Genomic DNA, 23,658 nt, shown 5'->3' with positions numbered 1-23,658 from the left:
GTAATTTACAGTGTCAAAGAGAATAATTAAGTGTCAGGAAATATAACAGAAAGAATAATAGGAAAAATGAAAGATATTATCTAAATGTTAGAAAATAATACAGAAACAAAGTAGTAGGAATTGGAGCCATATTACAGTAGGTTAACAAAGGAGTAAACACATTTTCTTAATTCTTACTGACAAGGAAAAACTAAACTTGAATGGTTCTTACCAAGGAGAATTTCAGTCAACTTCATATGACTTATCCTAGCATTCAAGACTATATATAATCTGAAATTCAGTGGCCATTATTGATCTTAAGTTCCTCAAACTATTGTCCTTAAGCACAAACTCTGAGACCTCTGTGGTTTTGTTTCCCACCTCAGTCTTTCTCATTGGAATCCTACCTAAGGGCTTAGTTTAAACCTCAACTTGATTCATGTTGTCTTCCCTAAATATCATAGTGATCTCTTTGTGTACCACTGATGTTGCTTTTAATTTGAACCCTCTTTAAATTACTTGTATCTTTTGTCTTCCTGATAAGACTGTAAGCATTTTAAGGACAAGATCCATGTTTCCTGTTTGCAGCTCAAGTTGCTCAGTTACATTATTGAAAATGAGTAATTTGTCTTTAAGGTACCCGTCAGAGCTAAAATGCTCTGGATCTTAAATGCTGCATAATTCGACATACATAATTGTTCATTGTTGTTCGGTCGCCAAGTTGTGTCTGACTCTTTGCTTCCCTATGAACTTCAGCACGCCAGGCTCCCCAGTCCTTCACTCTCTCCTCAAACTCATGTCCATTGAGTTGGTGATGCCATCCAACCATCTTATCCTCTGTTGCCCCCTTCTCCACCTGCCCGTGATCTTTCCCAGTATCAAGGTCTTTTTGAATGAGTCAGCTCTTTGTATCCATTAATAAATCCTAAAAAAATTTATTAAGTCAAAATATGCTTGGTTGGCCTAGTTAAACAGTGACTTCTTGATACTTTGTAATCAAAGAAAGACTAATGTTTTCACCAACATCTGCCCATACACTTTTTAATACAAAAATAACCTAGTATACTGAATGCATACAAATGCATTATGTTAAAATTTTATGATAAAATTATAACTCCCTTATTTTTTCAGTACAGTCTCTTTCTTTCTAAAGAAAGCACTTGTTTGATGTTGACATTGGTGCTCTGTAGAAGCCAGTATATAAAGTAGTTAAAACCATTGGCCCTGTGGTTCAGCCCATACTCTACTAGTTATTAGCAGCATGAACTCAACCATGGCCCTAAATCCCTCTGAGCTCAGTTTCTTCATATGTAAAATGGATAATAACTGCCTTCCCCATTGAGTTGCCGAGAGAGTACATAATTCCCGTGAAGTGTGGAGAACTATGTCTGGCACTTAGTAAGTACTGTCAACTGTAAGAAGGGTTTTGTCTAATTGAACAATGCCACAAGAGAAAGTGCTCTGCAGTTTTTACATATTAATTTTATGGGTGGTATTTTTGTTAACTTCTAAAACTATATACCCACTGTTTTATGTGATATTTTGATCATGAAATAGTAGGTTCTTTTCATAGTTATGTAGAATCCAGTTGGCTAACACCCTTGTGTTCCACTGCTTATAATTTCATAGAGAAAAGGCTGGTTCAATCTGGAACAAAATATCCCTTCCATGGCTTTCTTTCATTATATGATGCAAGACGCTTGTATCACAAAATGAATTCAGGATGCCTCTCTCTAAATCTTTAGGACTCAAATCAGAGTTAACTACCAGGTAGAGAAGATTCATGAAATGAAAACTGATAGGCGTATTCTCCAAGGAACGATTCTAAAATACCCTTTTGTAAATGAGGTCTCTTGTGTACGCCTTTACTACCTATGCCTATTCCCAAATTTCACTTAGAAAACATTATAAATTTATAGTCTGACCACATTGTGTCCTAAACACTGAAGGCAAATCATATTGTGGGGATTTCATTTTAACCACAGAGAAGCTGGAAACAGCCCCAAACCATGGGACCAAGTAAGTAGTAGGTCCGGGAATAGAACTGAGAAGGCTCTGATTCCTCCTCACATCCTGTAACCGCAAGGCTCTGGGGCTTTGGAACATAATAACAGAGCATCTGGTGCTGCTGGACCACAGTACATGACACAGCAGGAGCGAAGCATAGGAGGACACTGTCTGAAAACATGCAGCCTTTACTTTGTGAAGAAGGGCTGCTTAGGAACCAGGGAAGGAACAATGGGAAGGAGCCATGATGAGCACCAGACGATGCTTGACTGATATTTATGTTTGGGGTGATCAGTTGCTGCCACAAAGTTTGCTTCTCTGCTAAGGTTTTTTTTAAGGGTAATAATTTGTAACCATGGAGACGCTTTTACCCATTCTTAACATTTTAGTAATTTTTAATCAGGATAGCTAAACAGTTTCCTAGAATGGCATTATATAGCATTATGGTGTCAGAATTTGGTACTTTAAACTTCTTTTTTTAAAAATAATTGTATTTATTTATTTTTGATTGTGCTGGGTCTTCTCTGCTTTGCGGGCTTTTCTCTAGCTGTGGCAAGTGGGGGGACTCTCTAGCTGCAGTGCACAGGCTGCTGGTTGTGGCAGCTTCTCTTGTTCTGTGGGGCACAGGCCCTAGCGCACGTGGGCTTCAGTGGCTGCAGCTCCCAGGATCTAGATGACATGCTCCATCATCGTGGTGCATGGGTTTAGCTGCTCCATGGCACGTGGGATCCTCCCAGATCAGAGATCGAATTGGTGTCTCCTGCATTGGCGGATGGATTCTTTACCAGTGAGCCACCAGGGAAGCCCTGAGACTGCCTCCGAGTTATAGGCCTAATATTAACAAGAAGTGAAAAATGAGGGACCCTGCCTCAAGGCTGCATTATTGTTTATTGGCTTTTCCTCTCGTGTCTCTGCATCCCCTCCCTTCCCTGATTAGCAGCTGTTTCTTATGTGCCCTTAGGAACTCAGGGAAGTTCATGGAGGTTGAAGGCTATTCTTCACAATTAAGAAACAGGAGACAGAAAGACTTCTGTGTCTAGGAATCCCACAGATCCTCCTTGGTTTCACTAGGGGGACAGTCAGTGCAAAGCTGAAGTAACTTCCTTCAGCATACAGAAGTGAAAGTAGGAAGAATGAACTTGAAGGAAAGAAAGGACCAAATGAAGAACAGATTGTGTACTGGAGAAGGAGTTGGTGGAAGACTAGGAGGACAGGACTAGGGGCAGAGTGGAGAGTATTGGAAATTTTATTCATACAAATAATCTGGCTGTAGAACTTTTAGACCATTAACTTCTTATTAATTCATATCCTATTAGTCTTTTTGCTCATATGGGAATTTTCTAATACTGCATCGTTGGGCTGAAATATTACTTCTTTTAATGACCTAAAGGACTACTGTAGAAAGTCTTCTGATCAAATAATTAATATTTCCAAAATGACTTTGATAGAAAGACAAAAGAATAAGGAATAGAATTTTAAAATGCTGATGGAAAAAATAGTTTTGTAGAAATTTATTTTCCTAGGTAACTGTAGAAAATAAGTAGTTTCAAAGGAGGGGCAAATAAATATGAAGAAAAATTATAAGAGTAATTGTGACTTACATAATTTAACATGATTTAAATTCCTGTTTGTATTTGGGAATTTATCCAAAAGAGAAACATGTGTTTACATCTTATAAGACTAAATGAGTTCTTTGAAAAATCTTGGTTTGACTAGACTAACCTTTTTACCTCTATTAACAGAAACTTTTGATACTGAAAACTTCTGTAGCCTACTTAGTGCCAATTCTTTTTAAAAAAGGAACATGAATTTGATTTAGTTTCTTGTTAGTAGAGAAATTCTAAAATGAGTCATGTCTATTTAAATAATAGAAAGATTATGCTTTTTTTGAACTAGTATGAAAAATGCTAAACTCTAAAACTTCTGGAATAAGTTAAATATTCCAGAATAAAGGGAAAACCTACTCTGATGTAGTATTCTTGCCTGGAAAAGTCCATGTCCAGAGGAGTCTGGTGGGCTACAGTCCTTGAGGTCACAAGGAGTCAGACTCGACTAAGTGAGCACAGTCGCATGACTGAGCACTGCTCTGATGCAACATTCAAAACAACTGATATTCATAGTATTCAACAGTGCAGATTACTAAGCAATAAGTTATTCTTATTGTATGAAGTAAATTTTTGCTTACATTTTATATTCACTTGATCTTTTCTCTACTGAAATAGTACTATCGGATAGAGTTTTAAGTCTCTTAAGAACTTTTAATCTAGTTAATGAGATGTTTACACACTAGCAGTTTTAGACCCAATGTAATGATATAGAAAATATTTGCCAATTCAAGAGTAATGGTGATTTGCAATGGCAGTGCCTTAATAAAGACATAGGGGAACTCAGTGCTCTGTGGTGACGTAAATGGGAAGGAAATCCAAAAAAGAGGGCATGTGTTAATATATATACATGCAGCTGATTCACTTTGCTACACAACAGAAACTAAGATGACATTGTGAAGCAACCCTACTCCAATTAAACTTAAAGGAAAAAAATAAAGATGTGGGAAGGAGGACGTGGCATGTTTGAGAGTGGAGGAAAGCGGTGCAGTGGGGACGGGACTTACCCTGGAATACAGGGAGAGATAAAGCAATTTAAAAGATAATATTTGATGATAGGCCCTTGAGTTTAAGGAATTTGGGTGTCATCATCAAAGCAATCCACTCTGAGTTTTGAGCACAGAAGTAGCTGGAGGAATTTGCTATTTATAAAAATTTGACAGCTCTGTATCACATGCTTGAGGGAAGCAGAGAGAAGCAGAGAGACCAATAGACTTTTTGCAGCCCTAGCAGGAGCGAGACTAATTTCTTTGGCTACAATAATGTTTAAATAGTAAAAATGATGTGTGCTAAGTTGCTTCAGTCGTATCTGACTCTATACAACTCTATGGACTATAGCCCACCAGGCTCCTCTGCCCTGGGATTCTTCAGGCAAGAATACTGGAGTGGATTGCCATGCCCTCCCTCCAGGGGATAGAACCAGCATGTCTTATGTCTCCTGCACTGGCAGGTGGGTTCTTTACCACTAGTGCCACCTGGGAAGCCCCAGAAATGATAGGAAATAGTAATTAAATGAATACAATGTATTAAAAAAAAGTAAGACAGTAGCTTTAATCTTTGGGTCTCTGAGACAGGGAAATACATGTTTTCATTAAAAAAAAAAAAAATTGTTGAGGTTGCGAGTCAAGAGACTACTTGGCTTTGGAAATGTTCCATGAAGATGATTGAGTTTCAGTAAGCGATCTGGGTTAGACATACAGAATAGATGATTTATAAGAAGGTGTTTGTTTAAGTCTTGAGGAGACAGACTTCACCATGAAGAGGTAGGACCATAACAAACACTGAAAAACCAGACCTATGCTTAGCATCTTTGTATTAACAGTTGGTTTGCAATGAAACATAGCCCCTATTCAGTCTTTTGCACTATTCAGTCTTTGCACTAGTTTATTTTCTGATTAAATTTTATAAAACTTTTCTGTTGTATGTCTCCTAGTTTTAGAACTTGGCATTATTCAAAGATACATACTTAAAGGTATATGTAATGACCTACAGTGTAACAGAAAAGAATCAATCATAAACTTAAAGCTTACTTTAAACATCAGACTCGTCCATATTGTTGGGCAGAGCTGAATGCAAATCTCCCCTCCCCAGCTTACCAGGAACTCAAGGCTTTCCTTATCTATAAGACTGTACCTTGAGCTTAAATGAAAAGGTATTTGTAAGCTACATTCATCCAACAAATATTTGCTGAGTACTTAATAGATTCTTTGGGAATATAATGAGTTTAATTTTGAAATTTTCAATTTGAGGTTTGTTCAAGTGAAATTATCCAGCTGATCGTGAGATATATAAGTTTGAAGTTCACAGGATTAGACTTTCAAACATACATTTGGGAGTCACTGTACGTAGTGATTAAAACTATGAGTAGGATCGTATCTGTCGGGACACACACACACACACACCCCCCCACCCACCCACCATGCTGTAAACCAAGGGCAGAGTCATGGGAAACACCAGTGTTTGCATGCTAAGAACTCCCTAAGGGAGAAAGAAGAAATGATCAGTACTTTGGGGGAAGGCAGAGTAAGGCATGGTTTCACAGAAGCCTAGGGAACAGAGTTTCAAGCAAAAAGAAACAGAATTAGCAGAAGTACAGCAAAGAGCTCTAGTCAATTAAGGTTTGAAAACAATGTTCCTTGGATTTTTATTTCAGAAGTACTCTAATTTTGGAGCACACAATTTTAGTAGAGTTGTGAGGGCAGAAGGTAAATGACAGGATGGAGAACAATGTCAACTATAAATTCTTATTTCATGTACATTAAAAGGAAAGGATAGGAAAAACTTGGGGTCAAGACTTCTCATTTCTACCTCTAATGAGAAGCTCAAAATCAGCTGTTGATAAAGAGGAAGGAACTTGTCCAGAAGAATGTTGTTGTTGTTCAGTTGCCAAGTTGTGTCCGACTCTTTGTGACCCCATGGACTGCAACATGCCAGGCTTCCCTGACCCTTACTATCTCCCAGAGTTTGCCCAAGTTCATGACCATTGAATTGGTGATGCCATCCAACCATCTCATCCTCTGTTGCCCCCTTCTCCTTCTGCCGTCAATCTTCCCCAGCATCAGGATCTTTTCCAGTAAGTCAGCTATTTGATCAGGTGGCCAAAGTATTGGAGCTTCAGCTTCAGCATCAGTCCCTCCAATGAATATTCCTTTAGGATTGACTGATTTGATCTCCTTACAGTCCAAGGGACTCTCAAGAGCCTTCTCCAGCACCACAGTTTGAAAGCCTCAGTTCTGCAGCACTCTGCCTTCTTTATGGTTCAGCTCTCACAACTGTACTGACTATTGGAAAAACCAAAGTCTTGACTATATGGACTTTGGTGGCAAAGCGATGTCTTTGCTTTTTAACATTCTGTCTAAGTTTGTCATAGCTTTCCTGCCAAGAAGCAGTCGTCTTCTAATTTCATGGCTGCAGTCATCATCCGTAGTGATATTAGAACCCAAGAAGAGGAAGTCTGTCACTGCTTCCACCTTTTCCCCTTCTATTTGCCATGAAATAATGGGACTGGATGCCATGATTTTAGTTTTTTAAATATTGACTTTTAAGCCAGCCTTTTCACTCTTCTTCACTTTCATCAAGAGGTTCTTTCTTTGGTTTCTCTTCAGTTTTTGCCATTAGAGTGATATCACCTGCCTATCGGAGGTCCAGAAGAATGCATTGTAATAGATGGGAGAAAGGGAACTAATTAAGAAAGAAGGGATGAAAATGTGGGCACTGGTGGTGAGTTACCTTGAGCAGAAAGAGGAACACCTTGTTGACTGATGCCTGAAGGGTAGTGCTGAAGACAGAGATGTGGGGTACAGTGGGGGGAGAATAGTCGAGGGAGGTAGTGTATTATGCCCTCATTATGCCCGGAAGTAGGAGAAAGTAAAGAGGTCAGGATTTTAAAGGATTGGCAAAGATTAGGAATAGTCTTTGGGTACAGCGAAAGTGGAAGCTGACCAAGGACAAATAAAAGGAATCACACAAATAGAATGGCACTGAGAGTCTAGCCGAGATTGGAGAGTAAGTATCTCTAAATCACCTAGCAAGGAGGTTCCTGCCTACAAGGCTTTCCCTGGCAGTTCTCAGATACATGCGGTATCAATGGTGTTAATTTCCCTTGCCTTAGATGGCTAGGCTATGGATGGTCATAAAAAGGTTCAAACAGGTTAATTTCAGAAATAAAAACCTCTGTACTTCGAAACTCAAAGGTTTTTTAACTGTAACTATAGAACAAACACCAGAATCCTAGGCTAGAATTTTTATGGTTTCCAACATAAAATTCTAACTTTGTCTTTCACTACACCCTTACATGTACCAAATATGACATTTTAGCCAAATAAGGCTTCTTGCTGTTTTTTTAAAGATTTTTTTTTGTTTCCTAAATTTCACTTCATTGACTTTGCTTCTGCTATTTACTCAGCTTGTGAAACCCTACATCTCTTTTGAAATCATGAGGTGTCTCAATTTGTTACCTGGTTTGTAAGCCCAATAAGGAATGTTGCCTGTCTTCTCAGCATCTGTTATACCACTTTTATATTACTTTTCATGTACTTCTATATATTTCAGAATATCTTAGTTTCTAATAACTTTTAAATTTCTTAACTGCAGGTACCATATTTTTGTCATCTTTGTAGCTTGTCACAGTGCCAGTGAAATGCTTTTTCTATAGTAAGCATGTAGTAAATATTTACTGAACTTACATTGTATTTCACATTTATACTAATAGCAAGATGGGACCTTTAAAAGAAAATAACATTTTGCCTTTTCTATAGGCTAGTGAACTGAACTGAAAGGCTAGTTTTAAAGGTTTATTTTTAAATGTTTTTTCATTAACTTCTTCTAATGTGAATGTTTTGTCCCACAGGTATGGCATGAACTGCCTTATTCAGTTTGAAGATTTTGCCAATATAAATGCATTTCGGCTCCTGAGAAAGTATCAAAACCAGTATTGCACATTCAATGATGATATCCAAGGTAATCAGATTTTTCACTGCATATGGATCAAAAACAATGTGCCTTGATATTAGTTCATAATTTTCTAAGGATTCAAATTCAATAAGAAATGTGCACTAGACACCTATGAAATGCCAGGAATTATGTTTGATAATTTCACACATTGTTTCTCATTGAATTCTACATATTTGAGACTCTGACTTTAGAAAGTACTGTATTCTGCATGAACTGGAGAAAGAGTGCCCTAGAATCTGATAAAATCCCCAGGGATTATGGCTGAACAAAGAATGAAATGTATGAAAATATATTATTCATGTGTAAAATGAAGAGTGTATACACTTCTCTCTTCAACCTTCATCTCAATCAGCCACAGTTTCTAAGCATCGCCACAACAGAAGCTGCCTTTGTATACAGTGTGTGCCAGATTCTGCTGTTTGTCTTTGATTGATTATAGATTCTTGGCTACCTGCTTTTGTCTGAGTTGTTTTATTTTTCTCTAAGCTTTGTTTTGCTTCTTTCTCTAGATCCACCTCCCCCAAAGTACTTCCCCAAATCCAAAACCTCCCAGTGAGAATCTTACTCTTCCTGTTTCATGAAGGGCAGGTAGAATAAAAGCACAGGCAGAGAGTCAAAGGAGAAACACCTGATGAGTTCTGACAGCTTAAAAGATCACACATAGACTTCCATTTCACTAATCACAATGAACATTTTTCCGTATTGACCTTACTTGGATTCTCAGCAGCTTTTAACATTGTGGACCCCACTCTCTTCCTTGACATATTCTCTTCTGTTAACTTCCGTGTCACAGACCCCTGCTGACTTTCTTCCTACCTTTCTGAATTTTTGCTTCCCCCCGCCCCCCAAGTTTCATCCCTTACTGACTAGCTATTAGATGACAGAACACTTCAGCATGCAGTGCCAGGCCCTTTTCTCTTTGTTCTGTGTTATATGTTGGGTGTATACTCCAGGGTCACACACTGCATTAGCAGATTTATATCTCTAGCCCAGACTTCTTTGAGTTCTAGGTCCATATACCCATTGGGTTATTTTAAACTTTCTCTAGGAGTCGGGCACGACTGAGTGATTTCATTTTCACTTTTCACTTTCATGCATTGGAGAAGGAAATGGCAACCCACTCCAGTACTCTTGCCTGGAGAATCCCAGGGACGGGGGAGCCTGGTGGGCTGCTGTCTGTGGGGTCGCACAGAGTCGGACATGACTGAAGCGACTTAGCAGCAGCAGCAGCAGGGATATCTCAAAGTTATCTCCTAGTCAGCCTCGCCACCATCAAACTCTTATTTCCCCACCAAACTTGACCTTCTCTGTGTATTCTCTGTCTCCATGAATTCCTTATGTCTCTCTCTTCTTCACCTCTCTCTGCCAAATATAGCCCATTACTCATCCTCCTGACTTTTAGCACTAAGTTGGATAGAGAAGGAAGTGAAGATGTAAGGACAGGTAGATAGGGCAAAAGGGTCTAGATTCCCTATCTTTAATAAAGTTAAAGACTAGGTATAAGGGGGATAATTGAATAAAGAGCTGAAAAGGTAGAAGGTTACAGACCATGTTGAGTGAGTTATTCTAATATAGGTCTTCCAAGAAGAATTAGTTCTGAGTGATGGTAAGAACCAAGATACAACTTATGATGGGAGGAAGACAGCCAAAGGGGAGTAAGATGAATGTCATTGAAATTGATGGGATCCAAGAAAAGTTTAAATGTAAAAGGAGGATAATATTTCTCTCATAGAGTTTTTATTGTGGACAAAATAGTTATTTGTGAAAATACCCTATCAACTGAAATATACTGTATAAATATAATTTTTAAAATTTGCTATGCTTAAGTTCTTTAGTATAACATAGCTATGTAAATATAATGTCTCTTTACATTTAGAACCACACCAACGTAATTGGTCTAATCTTTCTTTTCCTAACATCCTTTGTGATGCCAATTATATAATTTATTGTCATTTTTATGACAAAGATGCTTATGTTATTTCAGTTTTCTTCTTTTTGTATTCATTTTTTGAGTGTTTATTTATGAGAAGTGAATGTGTAGAGGATTTCAGAGAGGAAATGATGGCAGTCTAATGTGCTACCGCTCTAATCTGAAAATGCAGTGTATAGTGATAGAATGCCTTTGATGCTATAGACAAAGGCTTTGTAGACCAGTGTCTCTAAGTCAACTTACCTGTTCATTTCGTTGTTGCCTCTAAAGTAGCCACCAGTTAAACTGTTAAACAAACCTATCCTGTCCTTTCTTTAACATTCTCTATCTTTCGATTTTGGAGTCTCACAGAAATGTCTGTGTAGAAGTTAAAAACCAGGATTGCATAATCTTGAATCATTTTGCAGAATTAATAGGTATCAGAGTTCGGGTTAAGGAAAAGAACGTGAAATCCAAGTCATCAAACAAAATGATCAATTAAGAATTAGGTTCAGCATTTCTGTCAACTGTCATCAAGAATTTAGGAGTCAAGCCTTGGGCTGCCTCAGAATTAAAGTCAGGAGCACAGGAAATAAGAGACAGATAGATGCCAAGCCAAGACCGAGAGCACTACATGTGGAGTTGCCCTGAGAATTCACTGCAGAACATTCCCCACAGCAGGTCACCACTGCGGAGGCATTACATGACTAGTTTTTCACCCCAGCTAATCTGTCTTCAAATATAATCTGCACACACATAGTCTACATTATTTTTATATAGGTGTTTTCGTGTCCTGCAGCCTTAGCCAACAGAAAGTTAGGTTTGAGAAAATGGGACTAATCTCTGACTTGAGAAATCTTTTGGCAAGTTATTGAGGTTCTGACTAGCCATGACCAAACTATTTTGCGCTTTCTTCTTCATACCGAAATAGTGTCCTTAGTGACACAGCTTCACCATATGTTTCTGTTTTACCTTTTTAACCTTATGTTTTTACCATTTTGCCCACAAATGCAATACTTTCCTCACTGTGGGCATAGAAATTGCATTCTAGTGCCAATGAAAATAGTTATGCAACTATTACAGCCTTACCATGTAAATAAATGCTTTTAACTATACCCTTGGGGGGACTTTTTTGTTAACAGATGTGTTATTGAAATGTATTAGCTTTTTATGAAAAGTATTTGATTTTTAAAAAATACTTAAATTCTAGTATATTAATGATCTAAGATAATGTTAAATGATAAAGATTTTGGTTCAACTGTTATTTAGACCTTCATGCATTCTAGTTGTAAATTATTGCCAACAAGAAAAATGTGCAAATTAAATCTATTAAGGAACGGATATTTAATAATATAATATGGAAACCATCAGATTTCAGCAAATTCAGATCAAAAGAATGAAGTTTCATCCTCTGGTCATTTAAAATAAAATCATCTACAAAAAAGAGATTTTTCTTCCCATAATACCCTCTCTGGAATGTCTGTGTTCTGACTTGACATTTCTGAGTATTTTGCATAGAAATTTTTGCAATGATTAACTAGTGATGACTAGTGATAAACTAGTTAGGATAAACTAGTTAGGATTTTTTTAAAATAAGGTAATCTTGTACCAAATATTTTGATCATTGTAAAGATCAAAGATAGACGTGGCAGAACATTTTGCAAAAGAAGGAATACCATTGGCCTGAAAACATGTTTTAAGGTTTAACCACACTAGGTTTTAAAAAGCATTTTAGATGACAAATGAGATACTCATTTTCTCTGTCAAGGTGGCAAAGATTTTTCTTGTAATCCCAACTGTTAATGATGCTTTAAAAAATGAACACTCTTGTACATCGATGGTGAGAATATAAATTGATACAACTCTCGAGTAGTCAATATATGTCAAAAACCGTGGTCATAGGCCGATCTTTGATCCAAGATTTCTATTTTTAGAAATTTATCCTCAGTAAATGAAGGTGTGTGAGACAAATGTACAAAGATTTTTAGTTTATATATTTGTTTATTTAAAAAATTGAGATATGGTTGACATATAACATTGACTTAGTTTTAGATATACAACATAATGGTGTGACATGTGTATTTATTGCTAAATGATCACTGCAATAAGTTAACATCCATCACCACATATAATTACAAATTCTTTCTTTCTTGTGATCAGAATTTTTAAGATCTACTCTTGTGCCAACTTTCAATGTACAATAGAATGTTATTAACTTGGCCGTTATGAGGTGTTACATCCCCAGAACTTATTTGTCTTATAACTGGAGGTTTGTGCCTTTTTGACTTCCTTCACACGTTTTTGCACAACCCCCACCAATCTGTTCTCATATCTATGAGTTTGGTTTTTGTTTTAGATTCCGCACATAAATGAGATCATACAGTGTTAGTCTTTGTCTGTTTGACTTATTTCACTTAGTATAATGCCCTCAAGGTCTATCCTTATTGACACAAATGATAAGAGTTTCTTTCTTTTTTTTTTTAGTGGTTCAATAATATTCATATATGTATCTACTTCAAATTTTCTTATCAGTTCATTTGTCAGTGGACACTTGGGTTGTTTCCATGTTTGGGCAATTGTAAATAATGCTGCCATGAACATATATGAGCCACCCAGGTGGCACTAGGGGTAAAGAACTCGCCTACCAATGAGGGAGGCATAAGAGACCTGGGCTCAATCCCTGGGTTGGGAAGATCCCCTGGAGCGGGGCATGGCAACCCACTCCAGTATCTTTTGCCTGGAGCATCCCACCGACAGAGGAGCCTGGTAGGCTACAGTCCATAGGGTCACAGAGTCAGGCACGGCTGCAGTGACTTAGCACAAACATAGGAGGGCGTATATTTTTTCAAGACAGTGATTTCATTTCCTGTAGCTAAATACCCAGGAGTGGAGTTACTGGGTCATATGGTAGTAATTCTAGTTTTAATTTTTTGAGAAACCTGCATACTGTTTTCCATAGTGACTGCAACAGTTTTCATTCCCACCAACAGTACAGCAGCATCTCTTTTCCCCACATCCCTGTCAACACTTGTTATTTTTTTTATTTTTTTGAATACCAGAAATTAAGTTGTTTCAGGAATAGAAGAGGAATTGCAATTTGGGAAACACATGATGTAGCAAACTACAGGCAGGTCCCTTGTCTATTTGATAACAGCTGTTCAATCAGGTATGATGTGATAGCTTATTTTGGTTTTGAATGGCATTTCCCTGATGGTTAGTGATGTTGAGCACTATTTCATGTACCTATTGGCCATTTGTATGTCTGCTTTGGAAAAATGTCTATTTAGGTAAAGATATTTGTTGCACTGTTGTATTTATGGTGGAAATAACCTTTTAAATATCAAAAAATACAGATTTGGTTAAATAATCATCACATGTTCATACTATGCAATATTTTAACTATGCAAAATAATATTTTAAAATATATTATTGATGTGGTAAGATACAAAATATTTTGTGATGGGCCAAAGAACTAAATAGACATTTCTCCAAAGAAGACATACAGATGGCTAACAAACACATGAAAAGATGCTCAACATCACTCATTATCAGAGAAATGCAAATCAAAACCACTATGAGGTACCATTTCACACCAGTCAGAATGGCTGCGATCCAAAAGTCTACAAGCAATAAATGCTGGAGAGGGTGTGGAGAAAAGGGAACCCTCTTACACTGTTGGTGGGAATGCAAACTAGTACAGCCACTATGGAGAACAGTGTGGAGATTCCTTAAAAAATTGGAACTAGAACTGCCTTATGATCCAGCAATCCCACTGCTGGGCATACACACTGAGGAGACCAGAAGGGAAAGAGACACGAGTACCCCAGTGTTCATCGCAGCACTGTTTATAATAGCCAGGACATGGAAGCAACCTAGATGTCCATCAGCAGATGAATGGATAAGAAAGCTGTGGTACATATACACAATGGAGTATTACTCAGCCATTAAAAAGAACACATTTGAATCAGTTCTAATGAGGTGGATGAAACTGGAGCCTATTATACAGAATGAAGTAAGCCAGAAAGAAAAACACCAAGACAGTATACTAACGCATATATATGGAATTTAGAAAGATGGTAACAATAACCCTGTGTACGAGACAGCAAAAGAGACACTGATGTATAGAACAGTCTTATGGACTCTGTTGGAGAGGGAGAGGGTGGGAAGATTTGGGAGAATGGCATTGAAACATGTGTAATATCATGTATGAAACGAGTTGCCAGTCCAGGTTCGATGTACGATACTGGATGCTTGGGGCTGGTGCACTGGGACGACCCAGAGGGATGGTGTGGGGAGGGAGAAGGGAGGAGGGTTCAGGATGGGGAGTGTATGTATACCTGTGGTGGATTCGTTTTGATGTTTGGCAAAATTAATACAGTGTTTCAGGTTTAAAAATAAAATTAAATTAAAAAAAAGTATATTAAAATAATAAGCATGGCATGAAATATTTTTTATAAATTAAAATTTTCTTGAATTTCCATATATCAGGTATAGAAGAAATTTGTGAGACTGTACATCAGAATGTTGAAAGTTATCATACCTAGACAATGGGATTATAGGTGACTTATTTATTATTAAGGTTAGCCAAAAAGTTCACTTGGATTTTTCTGTAAGATATTATGGAAAAACCTGAGCAAATGTTTTGGTAACCCAATATTATTTATTATCTGTGCCATTATCAACTTTCTGCCAGTATTCTTTGAGTTAAGTAGAGAAGAGTAAGCATCCATTGAATCTTCTTTTCCATATGGTACCCCTGTGCTCTTTTCCCTGGTAGCTTGCAGTAATGACTGATGTCTTTACAGTCTGGGGACTCTCTAGAGATTAAACCTCTAGTTGCTTTCTAAACTTCCAGTGTGTTGGGGGAGCCATTAGGAGAGGAAAATAGATCTGGGTTCAAGCTGCTTCTTAAATTTTGGGGCAGCTTCCTGTGTGTAGTCTTTCTTTTCTCCCCACTTCCAGAGGTACTTGGTGCCTCCTACACCCAGGCCTTTTGAGAGTTTTGCTGTGTCAGTCTGCTTCTTAGCAGCCCTCACGACTGGCCAAGAATTCACCTTTCTCTACTAATTCAGTTACCATTTGCCTTTTGGGCTTCCGGCTTCTGAAATTGTCTTTGTGTTCTCTTCTGCTATCCTCTGATTTTTAAAGGTCTTTTTTCTGTTATTTTAGTAGAGCTTGTTGATGGGAAGGAAAGTTAAAGTATGTGTTCAGTCCCTGATTTTGCACTGTTAGCCCTGCCTCCCTGTCTCTGCACTTGCTTTTCCTGCATGTGTTTCCTCCTGCCCAGGGTCCTGTACCTCTCACATTCATCCTTCACTTCTGTGCTCAGGTGGTGAAAAAAAGTGAAAGTGAAGTCGCTCAGTCGTGTCCTACTCTTTGTGACCCCATGGACTGTAGCCTACCAGGCTCCTCCCTCCATGGGATTCTCCAGGCAAGAGTACTGGAATGGGTTGCCATTTCCTTCTCCAGGGGCTTTTCCTGACCCAGGGATCGAACCCTGGTCTCCCACATTCCAGGCAGACGCTTTAACCTCTGATATCCCTGCCTGTAAAGTCGTATCCGACTCTGCGACCCCATGGACTAGCCTACCAGGCTCCTCTGTCCATGGGATTTCCCAGGCAAGAATACTGGAGTGGGTTGCCATTTCCTTCTCCAGGGGCTCTTTCCCACCCAGGGATTGAACCTAGGTCTCCAGCATTGCAGGCAGATGCTTTACTGTCTGAGCCACCAGGGAAGCCCACTAAACATCCCTGCTTAAAGTAATTTACCCATCCTCCTCCACCTTCTAGTTCTGATACTTCACCTGATCTATGTATTTAGTAAAGCACATGAGCATTATAATTATTTGATTACAAACCCACTCCAGTGTTCTTGCCTGGAGAATCCCAGGGATGGGGGAGCCTGGTGGGCTGCCATCTATGGGGTCACACAGATTGAACACGACACGACTGACGTGACTTAGCAGCAGCAATCCTTCTCTGGACTTTCCTGGTGGCTCAGTGGTAAAGAATCCACCTGCCAATGCAGGAGATGTAGGTTTGATCCCTGGGTTGGGAAGACCCCCCTGGAGAAGGAAGTGGCAACCCACTCCAGTAACCTTGCCTGGGAAATCCTATGGACCGAGGAACCTGGCAGGCTACAGTCTATGCGGTCACAAAAAGAGTCAGATATAACTTAGCAACTAAATGAAAACAACAACAAAGTCTTCTCTACTAGTTTTATATAGTAATTCTAATCAAATTAACAAACAAATTGCATGAATAGAAGCAATTCTTCCTTTCATAAAAGGTAAGACTGATGTTTAATAACCACAGCAGAAGGACAGCATAACTGGTGACTTCTTTTCACGTTAAAGTTGTATACAAATATGAATAGAAGTTTTTATACTTTTAAGGTTGACTCTCTTTAGTATCTTGCTAACAATACTAAATATCACGTACTCTTTAAAAGTGATAGTACAAAAGATAAACTTTAACCTGTCTTTGATTTACTAAAAGTTTATTTTTCAAGCTCAAAGCAAAAATTATTTTGAACAATTTATTGTGGAGGCTCACATGTTTGTATAACATCAATTTACCACATTTACTCCCTTGATTGCAGTGAAGTTTAAATCAAAATAGCACTAGGAGGTAGGACCAGGTTATGCATAAGAATCATGTTCAAGTTCACCTTTTGGGAGTACTAAAAATATCTTTAAGTTTTGTTAATTTTGTAAAGAGAAGCTTAAATGTTTCATTATGTCCTCAGGAAATATTATAGATATACTTGCAAAAATATAAGGCTCTGACAATCCAGTATAGATAGAGACTTATTTTGCCTTATTTGGGATAATATAGTTGAACTTAAAACACTTTGATCTTTACTACAGAATGATGTAGCATGACCATATAAAAATAAGTCACACATTCTAGCTAGTATCTTTTGGAATATTTTATTCTATCTATCCTCAAATGCCCAGTTCTATTTAAAAATCAAAGCAAGAATACAAATACATTGATTGCTGATGTTACATGAACTTTGAGTGTTCAGTTGGTTAAAACTTGGGGTGGTGGCAGAATTTGTAGAACCCCCTAAAGTTTTATAATGTCAGAGATGGAAGGGAGCTTAGAGTCCCTCAAATTCAAACTTCTGGCCAATGTAGCTGCTAAGCTGCTAAGTCACTTCAGTCGTGTCCAACTCTGTACAACCCCATAGAGGGCAGCCCACCAGGCTCCCCCATCCCTGGGATTCTCCAGGCAAGAACACTGGAGTGGGTTGCCATTTCCACAGCATGAAATGCTATTTGTAAGTGTTCATCTAGTGACTGGAGAGTTATACCTCTTTCATTAAAATTTTCTTTTCACCTGTTTAACAATTCTAGTGAATCTCTCTCTTTTTTAAAATTAAAAAAAAAATTGTGTGCCACATGGCATGCGGTATCTTAGTTCCCCATCAGGGATAGAACCTGCACCCCCTGCACTGGAAGCACAGAGTCCTAACCATTGGAGCCACTGACCGCCAGGGAAGTCCCAAATCTACCTTGATGTGTGAGACAAATATCATTCTTAATCCTGCCATGGCATCTTTCCTACATAGATCAGTATTTTACTCAGGCTTTCATTCTAAATAATATATAGAAGAGTGGCTTTTATGTAATGTTTGACTTTCACAATTCATAATTTGTTGCATGGTAGCTCAAAATTGCAAGCCTTTAATTTTTGTGTTCCTAAATGAAAAACATGCAAGAGACACACAGGTCTTCAGCAATTATCATTTATTGTGATCTTATTTGTAACTACCAAATTCTGTAAGAAAGAAACAACCAAAAGATTGAAAAGAACGTATCTACTGATGGTGAAATGTTGAGTGCATCTTTGGTAGCTGGCATACATAACACTTCATCACTGTGTCATTCATCAAATCTATTCTAATCTGATTTTCATTGTTGTTGTTTTTAACCAAATGAGGGAGTTTAAAGTTTCACTGGGCTTTACTACCCTTCTGAGTGATCTAGGAATCATAGGTAGAGTGTTACTTTAGAGGAGTAAATTGTAGATACAGCTGGGAAGTACTGCAGAAAACTGCAGAGTTTTATTTCAGATGTGAACCATAAAGAAGCTGAGCCATGTAATTATGTTCAAAGCAAAAGAAACACTCTGTGATCTGTGAAAGTTTAAATGGCAAAGTAATAAAATTAGAGCTGGTGAAGTTTCTACTACTATGAGGCATGATGAGGAACGGTCAGCTTTTATACTAAGTAAATTTTGTGTTAATTTTGTCTAATATCTTTGAGATTCACCAATGATTTATCATAAATAGGAGGCTGATCAAAGACTGTGCTGACCTCAGATTTTCATTGCTATTAAGTGTTAGTTTTTCCAGTTGAAAATCAAAACATTTAAATTTTCTAATGGCATCTAGTTCTTTTTATCTCATACTTTGAATGATTTTATAGCTAAGGAAACTGATGGACACAATGATTTCTCTAAATTCGTTCAACTAGTAAACAGGTTGAGCTGGAAATCTACCAGAGAATCCAAACCTCGTGTTCTTTTTAATTAATTAATGTATTTATTTATTTTTAAGTTGAAGTATAGTTTACAGCATTGTGTTAACTGCTGCTGTACAGCAAAGTGATTCAGTTATATGTATATTGATGTATATATATTCTCTTTTTAAATGTTCTTTTTCATTATAGCTTATCATAGGATACTGAATTTAGTTCTCTGTGCTATACTGTAGGACCTTGTTTACGCATTCTGTATATAAAGATGACATCTGCTAACCCTACCCTCCCACTCCACCCCTCCCCTAACTTTCTCCCCTTTGGCAGCCACCAGTCTGTTCTCTGTGTCTGTGAGTCCATTGCTGTTTCATTGATAGGTTCATTTGTGTCATATTTTAGATTTCCACATATAAGTGATGTCATATGGTATTTGTCTTTCTCTTTCTGACTTACTTCACTTAGTATGATAATTTCTAGTTGCATCCATGTTGCTGCAGATGGCGTTGTCTTGTTCTTTTTAATGTCTGAGTAGCATTCTGTTCTACATGCATATGTGTGCATGCGTGTGCATGCGTGCACACACACACACACCATATCCATTCATTTGTCAATGAACATTTAGGTAGCTTCCATGGTTTGGCTGTTGTCAGTAGTGATGCTAGGAGCATAGAGGTGCATGTATCTTTTTGAATTATAGTTTCGTCTGGATATATGCCCAGGAGTGGGATTGCTGGATCATACGGTAATTCTGTTTTTAGTTTTCTGACAAGCCTCCATTCTGTTTTCTACAGTGGCAACGCCAACTGAACTTTCCTACCAACTTTTTTCCACATCCTCTCCAGTGTTTCAAACCCCAGGTTCTTAGTCATCACATCACCGAATTCAGTCATAAAACCTTTTTTGGAAAGTTTTCAACCGTAGTAAGTTGCTGTCTTAAAAGACTGATGTCAGTAGCTTGAGGATTTCACATCAGATGCAAGCATGGGTTCAGACAACTGCAGGTTCCCTTTCTGAGTCAGTTACCTGTTGTGTGATGATTTCAAGAAGTGAATATCGATTTGAGGCTTGGGATTCGGGGTACTGCAGCGCCCGTGTGAGGATCGCTCAGGCTGCTCTTACTTGTTGCAGGAACAGCATCCGTTGCAGTTGCCGGCATCCTTGCAGCCCTTCGAATAACCAAGAACAAGCTGTCTGATCAAACAGTTCTATTCCAAGGAGCTGGAGAGGTACCTGCCTTATGGAGTGCTTATGTTCTCCTAAACTAGTGAATATAGCATTCATTCTAGTAACTCATGAATTTTAAGTCTGAAGTAGTTCATGAAATTTTTATTGAAATTTTATTGAAAGTTTATTGAAATTACAGGTTTTATTGAAAGATTCTTTAAGTTTTGAGGCTTATTAATTTTTCACAGGAGACTTTAGAGGCATAGAGGTATTTTTTGCAGCTATCAATTTGTAAAATTGTCAGATGTTTCCATGGGTTTTTGTTAGGCATATTTAAGGTGCCATGCATGAACCAAAAATGTTTCCAATGCATGATTAATTATGTATAGAAACCTTTAAGCTATTACAGCCGGTGCTAACTGTTAGTATCCTCCAGTGTCACATACCAAAATTTTCCTAATTTGACTCACAATTCACTATGCACATATATAACTATATACAGGATTTTTTAGAAGAAATATTTTGAATCGGAGATTGATCATGCAGTATAACAATTCACATGTGAAAGAACTAAAACATTTTAAATTGTTGGAAGGAGATGGCAGCAATACAAAATAATGCTAAATCCATTTAAGAAGCCTTAGATTTTATAATTTAATATGACTATGAATAATTGTATTCCACTGGTAGAAACTATGTATACTATGTTGGGTTTGATTTTACTTGTTCTTAAAGCAAAATATGTGAAGCTAAAATTTGCATGCCAAGTTATAAACGTGAACGTATTCAGAGTGTAAATCTCAAATTTATTTTCACATCAAAATGAAAGCCAAGGTTAAATTATAGCTCATTAAGGTTTGAGGTTATTTTTTTTAATTTTCGTGAATGTTACATGCTGTACTTAATTTTAGTAAACGTCTTTAAATTTCTGAAGGGTTTTTGTTGAATGCCACAGGCTAGTTCTTGATACTCAGCAGGAAAGAGGTATTCATGGTTGGATGATCCAAAACTGGCCCTTCTTTGTCCCTGAAAAGGTTTTGGAAATTTCACAGATCATCACCAAATTTATCATATACCAAAGGAGTTGATTCCTTTAATCTTATAAGAAGTCTCACAGTACTTTCTTTGTCCAAATTAGAGAGTAAATAATGCTTGAGAACACACATCTTATGTGTTCTGTTTTGTTGCCTAATTGGTGAAGTTCCCATCCAAATCATCCAGCTTCATTCTTCAAATTCAATTAGCAGAACAATAAGCAATACAGTCCGATAAGCCAGGGTGAGCAGTTCATTATTTTAAATTCAGTATTTTCTTATCAGAGGAAATCTTAATTGTATGAACAGAATTAAAGATACGGAAAAACAAGGATATCACTGGTTTATCTGTGGCTAAGTATCAAGCCACATAATAGTGATTCTGTTGTAATAAGAGTAAATAATTGTCATTTAGCATAGTAAACTCTGGGAGTTGGTGACGGACAGGGAGGCCTGGCGTGCTGCAGTCCATGGGGTCACAAAGAGATGGACACTACTGAGCGACTGAACTAAACTGAACTGAAATGTGACAAAAATACTTTGCTCTCCAAGGTTAAATTACAGCTCATTAAGATCTGGGTTCTTTTTTATTTCTGTGAATTGTTACATGCTGTACTTAACTTTAGTAAACTTCTTTAAATTGAAGTTTAAAGGAGCTTTGAATGAATATAGCTCTTTGGATTGGTAGAAAAAGCCATTTTGTACTTGTTTATTAACAGTGATGAAATGAGGTAAAATGTAACTCTTGATAAGGGATTATGTAGAACCACTTGAAACATTTTTGTTTTTCAGGCTGCCTTAGGGATTGCACACCTGATTGTCATGGCCATGGAGAAAGAAGGTTTATCAAAGGAGCAAGCCATAAAGAAGATATGGTTGGTTGACTCGAAAGGATTAATAGTTAAGGTAAGAGTTCACCATTTTTAACCAGGTACAGTATTTTAATCAATATGCCATTCTAGATGCCCATCTCTAAGACAACTACTATTTCCACCTACCCCATCCCCAACCCTGTGTTAAAAAGAGTGTCCAGGGAAGCCTGGCTTGCTTCCTGACTCAAGGATTAAACCCAGGTCTTCTGCATTGCATGTGGATTCTTTACCGTCTGAGCCATCATGAAAGCCCACAGTGATAGGTTATACTTACCTAAATAAAGGATACTGTGACATGAATTGGGTAGTAGCCACATAGGTGTAATATACAGGCTTTAAGTTATTTTTATGGCTTAGTCGGTAAAGGAGACCCGGGTTCAATTCCTAGGTCTGGAAGATCCCCTGGAGAAGGAAACGGCAACCCACTCCAGTATTCTTGCCTGGAAAATCCATGGACAGAGGAGCCTGGTGGGCCACAGTCCATGGGGTTGCAAGAGTCGGACATGACTTAGCGACTAAACCACCACCAACAACGTTATTTTCAAAGAGCTATAAATAGCATTAAAAGATTCATTATTTAATATTAGGTGAAAATAGGAAAATGTCACATTACATACAACTATTTTGCTTTAAAATTTGAGTTGCATATAAAAATCATAGAAACGGATTGAATACATATTACTTTAAAACCTATTTTAGCGCTTTTCTATATATTCCAAATTCTCCTGAGTACTTATTTTTCTTTAAAGCTAGAAAAATGTTCATTTTTAAAAAGATTTAGAGAAATTTTGTTTTAAATGAAACAAAAATATGGTTCATAACTTTTTGTAGCAAATTAGTATCTATAAAGCTGTGAAATAAGACTGAAAGTACCTTTACAACATCTCTTGAGGACCAAATAATAGTCATTTTATTAACAATAAATGACAGTGTAACTGTTTATAGTATACAGGAAATAGTTTTACATTTCTTGGCTTAAAAATTGCTATTGCTTTAAAAAACAATCAGCATAATTGTAAGAAACTGTACACTGTGGCCATATGACATGTCCTGTCATGAAGTAAGAACATTTGCTGAGTGAAGTCATCTGCGGCTCGGGCTTTGTGCTTATTGTGGGGACACTGTAAGGCTCTTAATCTCAGGAGGCTCCCAGCCTCATGGGAAAAACTCAAACAAGCCAACAGTTACAACTCCACATGACAGTATAGAAATACGTGCTTGGTGCCAGGGGTGCACAGGAGACGGTGCTCCCGCCACACCAGAGAGAGTCACGGGGAGGCTGAGGATGATTCCAAAGCAAGGTGTCTCTCCAGCTAAGTTTGAAAAGAAGAGTTAGGAGTTGGTCTAGAGTCTCCATGGACATCTTCAACCTCTTACATGCAAAACTGAAACAAGGGAAGTTGAATGGCAGATTCACTCTGAGATCCTGACTGAAGTTACGAATCATGTCTTCCACCTCTCTGATATCTTCAGAGCCCTGCTAGTGTCGAGTTACTGGCAATAAGTGTATTATTAATAAATGAACTAATGACTGAGTGCCTTCTGGACAGAATAAGAGCATTTGCAAAAGAAATTATTTTGAGAAAAATATTTAGGACTAAGACTGAAAGGAATAGAGTGACAGGTGATGAAGGCTCTTCTAAATGCTGAA

At 37.7% G+C, this 23,658-nt stretch overlaps 2 protein-coding genes across 3 annotated transcripts in view; both read left to right on the top strand.

The window, feature by feature from the left end:
• PGM3 (phosphoglucomutase 3) overlaps window positions 1–23,658 on the top strand; it is a 197,816-nt gene that overhangs the window by 105,558 nt on the left and 68,600 nt on the right. The gene's annotated exons all lie outside the window — the stretch shown is intronic.
• Window positions 1–23,658, top strand: part of ME1 (malic enzyme 1) — a 277,918-nt gene that overhangs the window by 229,340 nt on the left and 24,920 nt on the right. For both annotated transcript variants that reach the window (XM_055534911.1, XM_055534912.1), the window contains 3 exons: window positions 8,440–8,549; window positions 20,066–20,163; window positions 21,928–22,041. In XM_055534911.1, coding sequence (XP_055390886.1) covers window positions 8,440–8,549; window positions 20,066–20,163; window positions 21,928–22,041 — 322 coding nt within the window. The remainder of the gene's footprint in view (window positions 1–8,439; window positions 8,550–20,065; window positions 20,164–21,927; window positions 22,042–23,658) is intronic.

The sequence above is a fragment of the Bubalus kerabau genome, chromosome 9 (genome assembly GCF_029407905.1).
Source record: "Bubalus kerabau isolate K-KA32 ecotype Philippines breed swamp buffalo chromosome 9, PCC_UOA_SB_1v2, whole genome shotgun sequence".
Taxonomy (NCBI): Eukaryota; Metazoa; Chordata; class Mammalia; order Artiodactyla; family Bovidae; genus Bubalus; species Bubalus kerabau.
Note: the sequence above shows the minus strand (reverse complement) of the source record. Positions and strands in the feature narration are given on the sequence as shown.